This window comes from Centropristis striata, chromosome 12 (genome assembly GCF_030273125.1).
Source record: "Centropristis striata isolate RG_2023a ecotype Rhode Island chromosome 12, C.striata_1.0, whole genome shotgun sequence".
In the NCBI taxonomy this organism is placed as follows: domain Eukaryota; kingdom Metazoa; phylum Chordata; class Actinopteri; order Perciformes; family Serranidae; genus Centropristis; species Centropristis striata.
The window spans coordinates 37967975-37983134 of NC_081528.1; the positions used below are offsets into that span (position 1 = coordinate 37967975).

At 36.2% G+C, this 15160-nt stretch overlaps 1 protein-coding gene across 2 annotated transcripts in view; it reads right to left on the bottom strand.

Annotated features, from left to right (window-relative positions):
* atp8a1 (ATPase phospholipid transporting 8A1) overlaps positions 1-15160 on the bottom strand; it is a 223204-nt gene continuing 208044 nt past the window's right edge. For both annotated transcript variants that reach the window (XM_059345862.1, XM_059345863.1), the window contains 4 exons: positions 11653-11741; positions 9844-9936; positions 6726-6817; positions 1-1350 (listed from right to left, as the gene is read on the bottom strand). In XM_059345862.1, coding sequence (XP_059201845.1) covers positions 1253-1350; positions 6726-6817; positions 9844-9936; positions 11653-11741 — 372 coding nt within the window. In that variant the 3' untranslated portion in view covers positions 1-1252. The remainder of the gene's footprint in view (positions 1351-6725; positions 6818-9843; positions 9937-11652; positions 11742-15160) is intronic.

Consider the following 15160-nt stretch of genomic DNA (forward strand, 5'->3'; position numbering starts at 1 on the left):
AAGAAAACAAAACTACAGACAGTTCATTACAAAGCCAGTCAATGCAAAATTCATACATCTCCAATATAAAAATACAAATCCACAAAATAACTATAGAGACAAAGTAGTTTTGATATTGTCATGGAGTTTTCCTGGCTAATATTTCTCTCTCTCCCTTAAGCTAATGGCACTTATGTTAGAAGGATAAAATCTCCATTTTAAGGGAAACACTGTGTAAGCTCCAACAAAACCATCCGAGAGCCTCCTGTTCACCTCCGCAGGAACAAATCTGACTTGATACATGTGCCACAAAGGCACTCTGTAGTTTTCACATTGTACGAGTGCAATACTGTGGTGGGGAGACAGTGGTTTCAGTAGGTGTGTGTGTGGAGCACTGGTCTGAACTAGCTGGCTAAACTATTCGTGGCTATCTTTTTTTATTTTGTGTTTTCTACGAGGGAAAAGTTCTACGTAGGCACCGTTGTGATAGTTGAGACAGGAGTGATGTGTGGAATGCAATTATCTGTCAATGCTTCTGCTGTAAAACGGTGAAAAAACAGGACTACAGTGAGTTGCATGAGGCAACTTTTTAAACAAAAAAAAGGAAAAATTAAAAATAAAAGCAGGCACGATATCTACATACTTTTAAAAAATGGAGCTAAAAAGAAACATTTCTTTCAAAAGAAGGGTGAAGGCATGAGCAAATGTAAGGCTTTACACAATAGACGCTTCCTTAAGTGCAAAAAAAGAATTTAAATATTACAATGTCTGCTCTGAAGTGGTCCGCTGAGTGAGAAGACACTCAGGAGTGATTACATTTGGTTTAAAGTTTTATCCGAATTCACGAGTACTTGGAAGATTGTATACACGACTGCTCTTTGGCAATCTTTCACAAGTTCAAATCCTCTAAAAGCTCTAAAAGCTAATCATTGTCCAGTGTTTTTAATTCTACAATAACAGTGTTTAGGAGTTAGATTTGTAATTTAATTAATTTTTCGAGGTTCACTCCAACAAAGTGAGTGAAACAGTGAAGAACTTCAGACCACAGACTCAGAAAGCACAGTGCTCGTCATGTCTGCTGGACACACAACTACAGCTGAAAGTGAACACAATTTCTTTTGTTCCTTTGTTTTTTTTCTCCCTTTTTCAAAGACACTCTCTCTCGTTTCATGTCCATAACTCCCCTCAGTGCTGGAGGCTGGTCCTCCCTCGCTAAGCTCCAAATATCGCCAGTAGAAACGGCTGCAGCGGCTCCGATGGAGCGCCCGGCGGCTCACCACTCGTTGGTCCTCTGTTTGGTGGTGTCGTACGCTCTGATCACCTCAGACTGAGACACCACTCCGTTCTCGTCTTGAGAGAAGGCGTAGCCATCTGAAAAAAGGGTTGAAGCAATTAAAACTATGCACATTTATGAAATATTCGACTTAAATGTGTAAAACCGACACACTTGAACTTAATAAACAGAATAAAGAATGAACTAAAACACAAAAGTGAAGCAATAGTTGAACATTTTTGGGTAATCTGCTTATTCGCTTTCTTGCCGAGAAGATTCACACCTCTCTCTCTCATAGTTGGAAGGTAAATAAATGGCTCGATTAGCTTAGCTTAGCATAAAGACTGGAAACAGCTAGCCTGGCTCCCTCCGAAGGTCAAACATCTGCCCACAGCGCCTCCAAATCTAAATATTTTACAACAAAGGCCAAGTACTGGCTAAAAATAAATCTATATTGCTATTAAGTGTATAAAACATATATTTCTCGCTAGAAATGTGATCAAAATCCATTTTTATGCAGAAACTAAGTCAAAATATTGATTTTTTTCACTAAAAATGAGAGAACTGTCCGCCATGTTTTTTGTTCTGACTGCCGGGACCTTGAAAGTCACGTGACTTGGAACAAACCAATAGGAACAAATATCCATGGAATAGCCACGGGATATGACTGGCATTAACTTGCATTGTAGCCAAATCCGTGTCAGTTTCACGGAAATTTGAGTGAATCCGTGGCTATTCCACAGATTCCTGTGAGACCAGGTTCAGTGAATTGTTGTAATGTGGGTTGTGTGTTTTATGTATTTCAATGTTTGTTGTGTATTTTACGTACTACACACATCTTTATTATTTTATTTGGATGATTAATGTTGCTTACCTAATGATTGTTTTTTTTATTCTTCTTTTATTCTTTTGAGCCCTTCTGGGTTTTTTTTTATCTCACCTGCACAACTTCCTTCCTTGTTTTATTTAGTTTAATGATCCTGGAAGCTATCCATCTTAATTACATTAAAGAGGTAAAAGCCCAACTAGGGACAAGAGTTGAGAATTAACAAAAACTATAAACTCTCTGTGCAGTTTTATGCTCTGTATTAATCTCATTTTTATTTTATTTGACAGGGACGATGCAATTTACCAGCATAAAGCTGACGTGCTGCACATGTTTCTAATTCTCAACTCTTGTCCATTTACATACATGTACACAGTAGTTTAAATCAGCTGTTCTCAACCTTGGGGTCGGGACCCCAATTGGGGTCGAGAGATGATTTCTGGGGGTCGCCAAATCATTTTGGAAGTCAGCTCTGTCTCCTCTGTGTTAAAGTGTTCATGTGTTTTAGTCTTTTTGGTCACTTAATGTCTTTTTTTTGGTCATTTTGTGTCTTTTTTTGGTCATTTTGTGGTCAATTTGTGTCTTTTTTGGTCACTTGTTTCCTTTTTTTGGACATTTTGTGTCTTTTTTTTGTCATTTTGTGTCTTTTTTGGGTCATTTTGTGTCTTTTTTTTGTCACTTTGTGTCTTTTTTGCTCATTTTTGTCTTTTTTGATAATTTTGTGGTCAATTTGTATCTTTTTGGGTCATTTTGTTTCCTTTTTTGGTCATTTAGTGTCTTTTTTGGGCACTTTGTGTCTTTTTTGGGTCATTTTGTTTCCTTTTTTTGGTCATTTTGTTTCTTTTTTGGGTGATCTGAACTGTGCGTGTGAGATTGTGTTCAGTGAGCGGGGGTCACAGACAACATGCACGTTAAATTGGGGGTCGCGACTCAAAAAGGTTGAGAACTACTGATTTAAATAACCAGCTATCAGTGTAATAATACCACAACATGGACGAACATTAAAATAAACCACATTGTTAACTGAATTCGATCCTTCATTTTTTTTTCTATTCCTTGACATGTTTTGCTCTAAATAAAAAATTGATTAAAAAAGACATGAGTGGTGTCGGTACCCTTTCTTTTCTTTCTGCAAGAAATCAAATACACATATTTCCCAAACTGTCCCACTATTCCTTTAAAATAAGTCATATGTTGAAAATAAGACATTAAAAATGAGTTTTTAATCACAGCTCCCACAACAGTTTTACAGCTCTGTGATCTAGCAGCTAAACTTCCCTACAGGGTTCCTGTTTTCTGACCTCTGACCCCTGACTCACCTTCAGGTGTCAAATGACTGGCTCAGTACCTGGAGGCCAGCGGGGAAGCTCAACGGAGCCCGCTGAGAGGAGTGCATTGTGGGGGAATAACAGCGCAACATTTCATCATTTCATCGTTATCTGAACTACTGAATCAACTCAGGACACACGAGGGAAGATAGGAAGAGAGAGAGGAGCTACAGGAGCTACAGGAGCTACGGGAGCTTTAAACTGGGTGAGGGTTGAATTATGAAATAAAAAAAAAAAAAGGAATCACACAACAACGGTCTCATCCCCACCTATGAGACAAACAAAAAACACACTGATCAGACAGGACACAACAAAAGAGAGAAAAAGAACAGAAACCAAAGCCATGCTGAGAGAATCACTGGAGAGTTTCCAGGCTTGTTTCATACTGAACTATACACCTAATCAGCTGAATAATCACCAGTACTAATATTATAATACTACTAATATAACATATGCTGCAGTAACAATAAGCTGCTGTAAATTACCAGCAGCTAAAATAACTGTTTTACTACGAGGAAGGAGGGAAAATAACTTATTACCAACGTCAAACTGAAACATTCATTGAGTCTAAACTGGGCCTCGAAAGGATATAATAATAATATAATAATAGTAGATAATAGTTTGACTAGTGAAGTTGGGTTGTATGAGACACTTATTCATAGTCAGTGTACAGTAGATGGTGACAGACTGGAGAAGCAGGTACTGCTGTAGCTAAACGCATTTTAGACAAATAAAAAATGAATATTATTATTTTTAAATATTAATAGTTTAAGTGTACACAATATTTAGAATGCTTTCACTGCTTTACCTTGAAATAGGACTGTCCTGTTTAAGCATAAGGAGGGGAAAGCTGAAGCTTTGATCCATGCTCTCTTTAAAGCCACCAGACTCCATTGACAAAAACAGGAATTATACCTGACAGAACTCAGGAGTTGCTGGTTAGTTTGGATTCACTGAAGTCACACAATAGCACAAACAAACTAACAGATCAAGGCAGCGGTAGACCAGCAACTTCTGTCTTCTACGGCAGCTGTTCTCAACCTTGGGGTCGAGAGATGATTTCTGGGGGTCGCCAAATCATTTTGGAAGTCAGCTCTGTCTCCACTGTGTTAAAGTGTTCATGTGTTTTAGTCTTTTTGGTCATTTAATGTCTTTTTTGGTCATTTTGTGTCTTTTTAGGTCATTTTGTGTCTTTTTTAGATAATTTTGTGGTCAATTTGTGTCATTTTTTGTCATTTTGTTTCCTTTTTTTGTCATTTTGTGTCTTTTTTTTTCATTTTGTTTGTTTTTTGGGTGATCTGAACTGTGCGTGTGAGATTGTGTTCAGTGAGCGGGGGTCGTGGACAACATGCATGTTAAATCGGGGGTCGCGACTCAAAAAGGTTTAGAACTACTGATCTTCGGGGTAAAATTGCTGTTTTTGTCAGTGGACTCTGGTGGCTCTGTAGAAAGCACAGACAGCAGCTTCAGTCCTCTCTGTGCAAACTTGGCAAGGTGAAGCAGTGAAAGTACAGCATACACTTACACAGATTTTTTTGCAAAACGGCTTAAATACATTTTGCTGCTTCCCTCTTCTCTACTCCTGCCTGTTTCTCAATCTACTGTAGTAATACACTGACTTTGAGTCCCTCATACAATCCCACTTCCAAATCTATCCCTTTAAGTAGCTTGCAGCCATCTGTGGTAATAATTAAACCACAGCTGGATAATTACTAGTAAATAATACTTGCATCTAAAAAAACACTAAGCAGCTGCTATAAATTGCCGGTGGCTAAAATGACTTTCATTACGAGGAAGGAGGGAAAATATCCTATTACCGACCTCAAACTGTAACATTAATCCTGTCTGAATGTGGCCTTAGATGCATTAGATGATGGGTTTTTCTAAACAATCAAACAAGAAAATCAAATAGAAATATGTCTAAAATATATATGGTAACGCTTTATATTAAGGTCCTTGTAATAACCATTAATTAACAAGTAATAAGGCCCTTGTAAGTCCTTACCAGATGCTTATTAACATTATTGTGTGTTTATAAGCTTATATAAGTGTTAATAATGGCATTACAAACACCCATGACCCACCCATTATGTCTTTGCCATGCTTTTATTAATCTTATTTTGTTTGCTTATTGATATTAAAATATACTTTATTGCTCGTCTATTATAAGTTAACTATAAGTTAACTATGCTTTTTGCAACTATATCCATCAAATGATGATGATATATTCAGGTTGCATGCAGGTTTATGTTAAGTGTAAATAGGGTTATTTAATTAATGCTGCAGATAGTGTAAAAACTAAACAGGAACTTTGAAATTCAGCGAAGAACTTTAGTTTTTATCTAATTTTTGCATATAGATAATTATATTGCTAAAATGTTGAGGATTTTTTACTCTGCTGACCCATCAACCATCGTATTAGTGTCCTTTATTGTATTAGAAGGACATATTTTACTGATAAAATGTGTAAAATCAAATGCAAATCCTATTATTTTCACTCAAGTTTTGTTTAAGCTATAGTTCATATACTTATGTCATGAAAAACAACAATGAATCTGTGAAATACCACAATTCTCTTAAAAATAGATCTTAGTTTTTATGTCTTTGCCATGCCTTTATTAATCTTATTTTGTTTGCTTATTGATATTAAAATATACTTTATTGCTCATCTATTATAAGTTAACTATAAGTTAACTATGCTTTTTGCAACTACCGGATCTAAAGCGAGAACAATGCCTTATTACTTGTTAATAAATGGTTATTAAGGACCTTATTATAAAGCGTTACTAAATATATATATAATGGAAAATGAACAAAAATGTGATTTAAATAATAATAAAAAATAAAAAACAGTATGAAAACAAGTTTGTGACGAATTTCTTGAACTTTTCAGATGATAAAAAAGGAGCGATTTGATATTCAGCACTCTCCAAACTGTATGAACGTCTCCAACTCACCATGAGAATAACTCCTCTAACAGTTCATATACTGTTAGCAGTTTGGGAAAGTTAAGACGCAGGGAACAGTTACTGATGTGTGTTTCCTGCATCAGAGTATTTATGAAGCGAGGTGGATGAGCAGAGTGTTCCTGAGACTCAGAGAGCATCAGAGGAAGAGTCATGACGCTCGGTCTGGTTCCCCTGACGAGGGAACAGATTTGGAAGCAGATAAATTTAATGTGGATAAACTAAAGTCTTTTTTTTTGTGTGTTGATCTTTGGGCTAGGAGTAAACTGATGCCTCTAACATGAGGCATGTTTAGTAAGAAAGGAAGTAAGAGAGAGAGAGAGAGAGAAATAAATAAAGATTGTGTAACTTACGGAGCAGGTTCTGCTGCATGGAGTCAGACCGGTACAAACTGACCGTGCTCTTCTTGAAGACGTTCTTCAGGAGCTGAGCCCTCTCAGTCAAACTACACACACACACACACACACACACACACAGAGAAAACACACAGAGAGGCAGAGTGTTAGCAGCATGCTGGGCACCACAGGAACATTTAATGAGCCGTACATCAAGCCGTGGACAAGCAGCTCCAGACTGGACGGACCTGCTGAAAACTCTACCTGCTGCTGCAGAATAACATGTAGGGAGACAAAACTCTGAGATGGACAAAGTGTGTGTGTGTGTGTGTGTGTGTGTGTGTGTTATTCAAAACAGCATGTTGGCTGGATTCATACGAAGCTCACACATTTGTTATACGAACATACACTACCGGTCAAAAGTTTTAGAACACCCCAATTTTTCCATTTTTTTATTGAAATTCAAGCAGTTCAAGTCAGATGAACAGCTTGAAAGGGTCCAAAGGTAAGTGGTGAACTGCCAGAGGTAAATAAAAAAAGGTAAGCTTAACCAAAACTGGAAAATAATGTACATTTCAGAATTATACAAGTAGGCCTTTTTCAGGGAACAAGAAATGGGTTAACAACTTAACTCTATGGAGTCTTGGGCTATTTTGTCCATTTTTGAATTCTTTTCATGTCTTTGTAAGTCATTTTGTGTCTTTTTTTGGTCATTTTGTGTCTTCTTTTAGTCATTTTGTGTCTTTTTTTGGTCATTTTGTCTTTTTTTAGTCATTTTGTGTCTTTTTTTGGTCATTTTGTGTCTTTTTTTGGTCATTTTGTGTCTTTTTTTGTCATTTTGTGTCTTTTTTGGTCATTAAGTGTCTTTTTTTGGTAATTTTGTGTCTTTTTTTGTCATTTTGTGTCTTTTTTGTCATTTAGTGTCTTTTTTTGGTAATTTTGTGTCTTTTTTATAGTCATTTTGTGTCTTTTTTTAGTCATTTTGTGTCTTTTTTTTGTCCTTTAATCCAACATAAAATGTGATTTTGAATCTTTTTTTTACTTTCAAAACACTATCATGCTCAATAAAGAATTTTAAATGTTGCAAATGTGCATTAATTTCAGAGTACACTGAGACATTAAACTGCATCATTTTCAATTAAATTCTGGAAAAGTTGGTGTGTTCTAAAACTTTTGACCAGTAGTGTATATTGGTCCTCCTACGCGGAAACATGCAAAATCATCCATGTTTCTGTGTGGTTGCAACTCTGCGTGTTTGTTTCTGTAAGGGTGTGTGTGTGTGTGTGTGTGTGTGTGTGTGTGTGTGCCCCTGCAGCCTGCTGGGTCCGGGACAGTGGCCAGGCTCGGATCACTTTCAGCCAGCAGGAGATCTCACACTGATCTGCCTCCATGTTGGTTCCTGCTGCAGGCCTCCGGCCCCAGAGCGGAGCAGACCAGTTCAGCTAATACGTTTTTATAATATACGGCTTTAATATAGGAGCTCTAAAATGAGACATTCCCTGTTTGGGGAGAGGAGAGAGGGGGGAAAAAGCAGGAACATCTACTCTTATGACATGATTACAGACATTACAGTCAAACTCCTGCAATTTAGCAGCAATTTTGAGATTTCTCTCTTCCACTCAGGAATATTGTTGGCAGCCGAGCCGCGAGTATTTGTGAAATTTTGGGGGGATTTGGGAGGTTACAGATGTTTCTGCCTCCATGGTCATCTTGAGAATTTGGAAAAAATTGCTTTGTATTTTGTGTAAAAGAATGGGACCACATGATGATATAAACAGAGAGTGATTTGTCATTTCATCATGCCGTTCATAACTCTGCAGCTCTCCCTTTGCAAGTCTCTGGTATCAGGATAATGTGGACAATGCTGCAAATCTATAAGAAGTTTATGGCAGGATTTGATTGTTTTTCATTAATGTAATGAAGTAGGTTGATTTGCCATTTAATTCATTTTCTACACTGACCAAAAACAGACTTTTCTGTCCGTTTATATTATTCGTAAAAAGTTTCCCAATATTTATTCCAAAAAGATTTCACCACACATATCGTGGAAGATCAATGCATTGGAAAGTTCTACCGTTTGTTTTCTGTGAGACGAGAAATGAAGAGACAAGAAAAAAGCGAAGGATAAAAAGTGGAAAACCAGATTAAAAGCTCAGCAGTAACTTGCTGAAAAGTGAAACAGTAAAGGAAAGGAAGTTTGGCCTTTTGCAGCTGAGGATAACATTCATGCCGTATAGAATGCGATGGAACTGATTGCCATATTAATAAATTGTTAGCGTTAACTCAATGCCGCTGTGGGATTATGAATTTAGTCATTTGAGAGTTAAACTACTGTACATTAACACTACATTCATTAAAGTTTGGTTTCATTACCTTCAAGCTGCTGCACGTGATATTCACAGCAGATATATGGTTCTGCCCACAGCGGTTATGGTTATATATATATGGTTATATATATATATATATATATATATATATATATATATATGGTTTATATGGTTCAGGGTCTGAGCTTTCATTCCCTAACTGGTCACATACAAACTCACTGTTTAACACAGCGGATAGCCTCACACACTAACATGCTCCCCTGGATGGAAAGGTTACCACAGCAAATAAAAGAGGAGCTTGAATTACATAGCAAGTAGTTTTTTTTGCTGCTATATTAATGTTCTGAATGTTGTGTATGGCCTTTTTAAACAACACATATTGTCTGACGTGAGGAATTTTGATATTAAGTGCTAATTGGATGTATAAAAGCTATTAGGGATGCCTTTATGCTCTTTACAAATCAGGAACTTGTAAAATAACTCTATATGATATGATTCGTGCAGAATGCCAAATGTCTGTGGAGGAAAAGTTCATCTTTTATAGTTTCTTTCTATTAAAGATAAAAATATTACTGTTTGGGAATAAAGTAAATTAAATTATTAGAGAAAGTTGTAGATCTGCAATCAACAAATTGTGGACATGATGTGATGTGCAGTACATCATAGCAAACAGGAAATAAAAACGGATTATAGCATATGGAAAAATACTTTTTTCCCCCTAGTCCATTAAGAGATAAAAACATTGGTTAATAAATGTTGTATGTAAATCTAAAGAGTGTAAAGAGCAGTATAGTGTCGTGTAGCTGTACCTCTTGCCGTGCACCACTGCTCCCGGGTCTTTGGATAAAGCTTCCAGCTCCTGAACTTCATCAACCAGCGTCTTGAAACACACCTTCTTCACTCTGGAAATTAAACAATATATCATTATAATACTAAAAATATCGATTCATCAATGCATTGCAATATATTTTTTCCCAATTCAATATCGATTCATTAAATCCTATGAATCGATTCAAGCTCCTGGCCAGTGGGGGCGCTGTGAACTGTTGTAGTCTAACTGTGCACAACGTCAGCAGCTGAAAGCAGCATGGCTAATTATAAACTAATTATAGCATGGCTAATTATTAACTAATTATAGCATGGCTAATTATAAACAGAGTCTCCGGAGATCATAAACATAATGATTGTGAATTAATGACATCACTAACTGTGCACAGAGTGTCTGCTGCTTGTTGTAAACAAACGATCGCTAAGCTAACACCTCCTGCAGCAGCAGCACATACACACTGTACTGCTACAGAGCTAACTGTTAGCCTGTTAGCACATACACACTGTACTGCTACAGAGCTAACTGTTAGCCTGTTAGCACATACACACTGTACTGCTACAGAGCTAACTGTTAGCCTGTTAGCACATACACACTGTACTGCTACAGAGCTAACTGTTAGCCTGTTAGCACATACACACTGTACTGCTACAGAGCTAACTGTTAGCCTGTTAGCACATACACACTGTACTGCTACAGAGCTAACTGTAGCTAACTGCTGCTAACTGCCGCTAACGGCGACTCCTTCTACTCTTCTTAACGAGCCGCTAACGAGCCGGTCTCTGGCTCGTTAGCGGCTCGTTAAGAAGAGTTAGAAGGAGTCGCTGGATTTTTTTCCAGTCGCTTTCTTGAAAAATACTCGCTAAATTTAGCAACAAAGACGCTAAGTTGGGAACACTGCTTTGCCGGCTTTTACAAATGTCGCGTGTTGTTGTCGTGTAGATTACTACGTCACATCCCGTTTAGCGATCTATCCAATCAGTAACCAGGCTGTTTACAGGGGAGAATAAAGCCCCTGCTCTACTAATCTTCTGGTGCTAATGCTTTATTTTCAGTTGTTTTATTGCTCAAAAATGTGATGTGAGTTATATCACAATTGCCAAGAGAAAATAAATATAATTTAAGTTTACATGCACTTTACTTGAATGTTAATGCAGAACTGTAATTTCTTTTTTTTTTTTTTTTACTTTTGTAGTTCGTTTTCAGTATTATTGTGCTAATGCTTTATTTTCAGATGTGTTATTGCTCAACAATGCTATGAATTATACCATGGCTGTTCATATGGGCATGAAAATAAATAATGATTTTAAAACGATCAACAGGTACTCTGATTAATTGTTTGTGTAATTCTACTTATTATTGAATCGATATCGAAGCATTTAAATCAATATCGAATCGATATCGAATTGATATTGTGACCTAAAGAATCAAAATCGAATGGAAAGGTTCTTAACTTTACCCAGCCCTATAATACTGTCTCACATAGTGACAGATGCTTTAACATGATATCACCTTCACAGACTGACATTAAATAAGCCAGCAGACCAATTCTAACTGCTTTGGAGGAAATAAAACTTCTAGCTTTGCAAATGGCTCCTGACACGTTGAATCTGCTGTGGGCTGATGTGGACCAGACACAAACATTTCCCACGGAGGATTCACAGAATGGGAAAGCTGGACTTCCTGGGAAATCCGTAACAAAATTTCAGAGCTGAAGGAATTTCTTGAGGAGACAGGAGAGATTGTGGAGAATGTGTATTGGAGTGATGATGAGCGAGGAGAGAAGACTCACACTTTGTACGCCACGTCAAAGACCAGCGAGGTGACTGGGATGAAGACCAGGCCAGTCCAGAAGACCCCCGAACAGAACATCATCTTCGCCTTTAACACAAACACACACATTTATTAACACACTTACTCTGAGGACGATATTTTGTGGCCCCCACCTTGACATGAAAGATTAATAGTTTTATATGAATGGCACTTTACCGTGTTGTGTGTGGAAGGTCCCTTTAATTACTTTTTTTTGGGTCATTTTGTGTCTTTTTTTTGGTAATTTTGTGTCTTTTCTTAATAATTTTGTGTCTTTTTTAAATAATTTTGTGTCTTTTTTAATAATTTTGTGTCTTTTTAAAATAATTTTGTGTTTTTTTGGCAATTTTGTTTCTTTTTTAGTAATTTTGTGTCTTTTTTGGCAATTTTGTTTCTTTTTTAGTAATTTTGTGTCTTTTTTGGTAATTTTGTGTCTTTTCTTAATAATTTTGTGTCTTTTTTAAATAATTTTGTGTCTTTTTTAATAATTTTGTGTCTTTTTAAAATAATTTTGTGTCTTTTTTGGCAATTTTGTTTCTTTTTTAAATAATTTTGTGTTTTTTTTGGCAATTTTGTTTCTTTTTTAGTAATTTTGTGTCTTTTTTGGTAATTTTGTGTCTTTTTTAGTAATCTGTGTCTTTTTTTGGTAATTTTTTTCATTTTTAAGTAATTTAGTTTTCTTTCTGTCATTTTGTGTCTTTTGGTCATTTTGTGTCTTTTTTTGGGTCACTTTGTGTCTTTTTTAAAATTATTTTGTGTCTTTTTTGGTAATTCTGTGTATTTTTTTTGTCATTTTGTGTCTTTTTTGGTAATTCTGTGTATTTTTTTTGTCATTTTGTGTCTTTTTTTTTAGTAATTTTGTGTCTTTTTTTGGTCATTTTGATACTGCCTCCAGCGACCCCCAGTAATTTCAGTTTGAGACCCCTGCTGTAGACAATGCAGAGTTCACCACCTGATCACATGAAAAGAAGTGCTCTTTAGAAGAAGAAACACCTGAAAAGGAGCAGCCATTATCATCCTCTGTAGTGCCACATAATAAGAAACATACATGACAAAAGCCGCCCAAAACAAACCGTCATATTGTGGAAATAAAGAGGAGATGGTACCAAATAACTGGCTCAAAGTGGGTTAATCCCCCATGACTAAATGCTCCCATGTTGTTGTAGGATCTCCTCTCTCAGGCCTCCAGGCCAGAGGAAGTACCTGTGAAGTATTTAGACTGAGGTATCTCTTTCACAGGGAGAAAAACTGTTTGTTGTGTTGAGAGCTGCTGTCAATATGTCACAGAGACACAGAGCTGAGACCTGAGGGCTTTTAATTATACATTTAATACAGCAGAGGCTGTCCACGGAGAATAAGAGCTGTAATTATCAGTTTAAAGTGGCAATAAACAACTTTTTTTCCTGTAACTTATTATGAAGTAAATGTTGATCGCACAATGTAAAGCCTATTAAAAAAAAATGACACTATCTGCAGTTAGATTAGCTTTCACTGTCTAATTCTAGCTGGTCTGATATTCTAGGAAAACCAAAAGCTCAATTTACAACGCTTGACTTGCCTGGACTTATGAAGGTCATAAAATAATAACAAAGAGATCTGTAGTCTGAACCAAGAGGAGAATTTTTATTGCCTACAGCCTCACTCCTTCAATTCTTACCTTTCACAATAAAAGCCCTACACATATACACTACCGGTCAAAAGTTTTAGAACACCCCAATTTTTCCAGTTTTTTATTGAAATTCAAGCAGTTCAAGTCAAATGAACAGCTTGAAAGGGTCCAAAGGTAAGTGGTGAACTGCCAGAGGTAAATAAAAAAAGGTAAGCTTAACCAAAACTGGAAAATAATGTACATTTCAGAATTATACAAGTAGGCCTTTTTCAGGGAACAAGAAATGGGTTAACAACTTAACTCTATGGAGTCTTGGGCTATTTTGTCCATTTTTTAATTCTTTTCATGTCTTTTTAAGTCATTTTGTGTCTTTTTTTGGTCATTTTGTGTCTTTTTTTAGTCATTTTGTGTCTTTTGGTGTCTTTTTTTGTCATTTTATGTCTTTTTTTAGTCATTTTGTGTCTTTTTTTAGTCACTTTGTGTCTTTTCATGTCTTTTTAAGTCATTTTGTGTCTTTTTTTGTCATTTTGTGTCTTTTGGTGTCTTTTTTTTGTCATTTTGTGTCTTTTTTATGTTATTTGTGTCTTTTTTTAGTCCTTTAGTCCAACATAAAATGTGATTTTGAATCTTTTTTTTACTTTCAAAACACTATCATGCTCAATAAGGAATTTTAAATGTTGCAAATGTGCATTAATTTCAGAGTACACTGAGACATTAAACTGCATCATTTTCAATTAAATTCTGGAAAAGTTGGTGTGTTCTAAAACTTTTGACCAGTAGTGTACATTGCATCACTGCATAGCAGAGAGCATTTAGCTCAGATGCAAGTTTGAGATGTTTTGCGTTTCTAGTTTATCTATAATATTCTGTTCCACCTTCATGTTTTTAGAGAATAGACTCATACTATCACAAACACATTAGCCAGTGAGTCAAGTGGCTTTAGTGGGTCTGGTTGGAGTGTTTTGCTCTTATTTGATCAACTGATGAGTCAATTGACATAAAAACAATCTGCAACTATTTTGATAACTGATTTGTTATGTAGATTCTTTTTTTAAAGCAAAAATGTCAAATATTACCTGGTCGGAGGTGGGAATTAGCTGCTTTTCTCTCTTGAATATGAAAATTAATATGTTTAGCATTTGAAGTATTGGGTCGAAAATAATGAGCAATTTAATGGCATGATTGTTTTTAGCCATGCCAAACGATTAATTGAGAGAATATTCAGCAAAGGAAGCAATAATGACAAGAATCGTTAGTTAGAGTCCTAAACTTTCAAATGCAAATAAATAGAAGATAAATCTGGAAGCAAATATTTCGCCAACTTCACCGCTCAGTAATCATCATGTTGGTCAGACTAAAAGGACAATATGAAGGTTTTTTTTAAATAAAAGTTTTTGTAAGCAACATGTCATTATTGTCGGCTAAGTTGTTGAATATTTCACAAAGATTATCTTCTTTGCTGTCACATAACTCGTCTGAATTAGAACCAATGAGCTGGTGTTTTATTTTTAACACTGTGTGGAACAAATGTTCACATGAGCAAAATAAATAAAGACAGCCATGATCCTCGCTGAGACTCATTCATCTTTCTGGAAAAAGAAAAACACATTTGGATGTGATCTAAAACAAGTCGGGCATTTACTCCTCCGTCATTTGTAGGAAAAATATGCTTCATTAGTAGCAGACAGTCGCCTGTGATGATTTAAATTAGGAATCTCAGAGCGGTGGCGTGTCAGGAGGTTAGTTTCTGGGTCCAGACGGAGGATCGTCTAGTGGGGGTGAACTGATGTTTGCTTTGGCCTGCTGCACTGAAACTATCTGTCATTACACGTCAAGGAGCAAAACTAGCAAACTGGCGCTCCTTGCATTGTAATGTGCC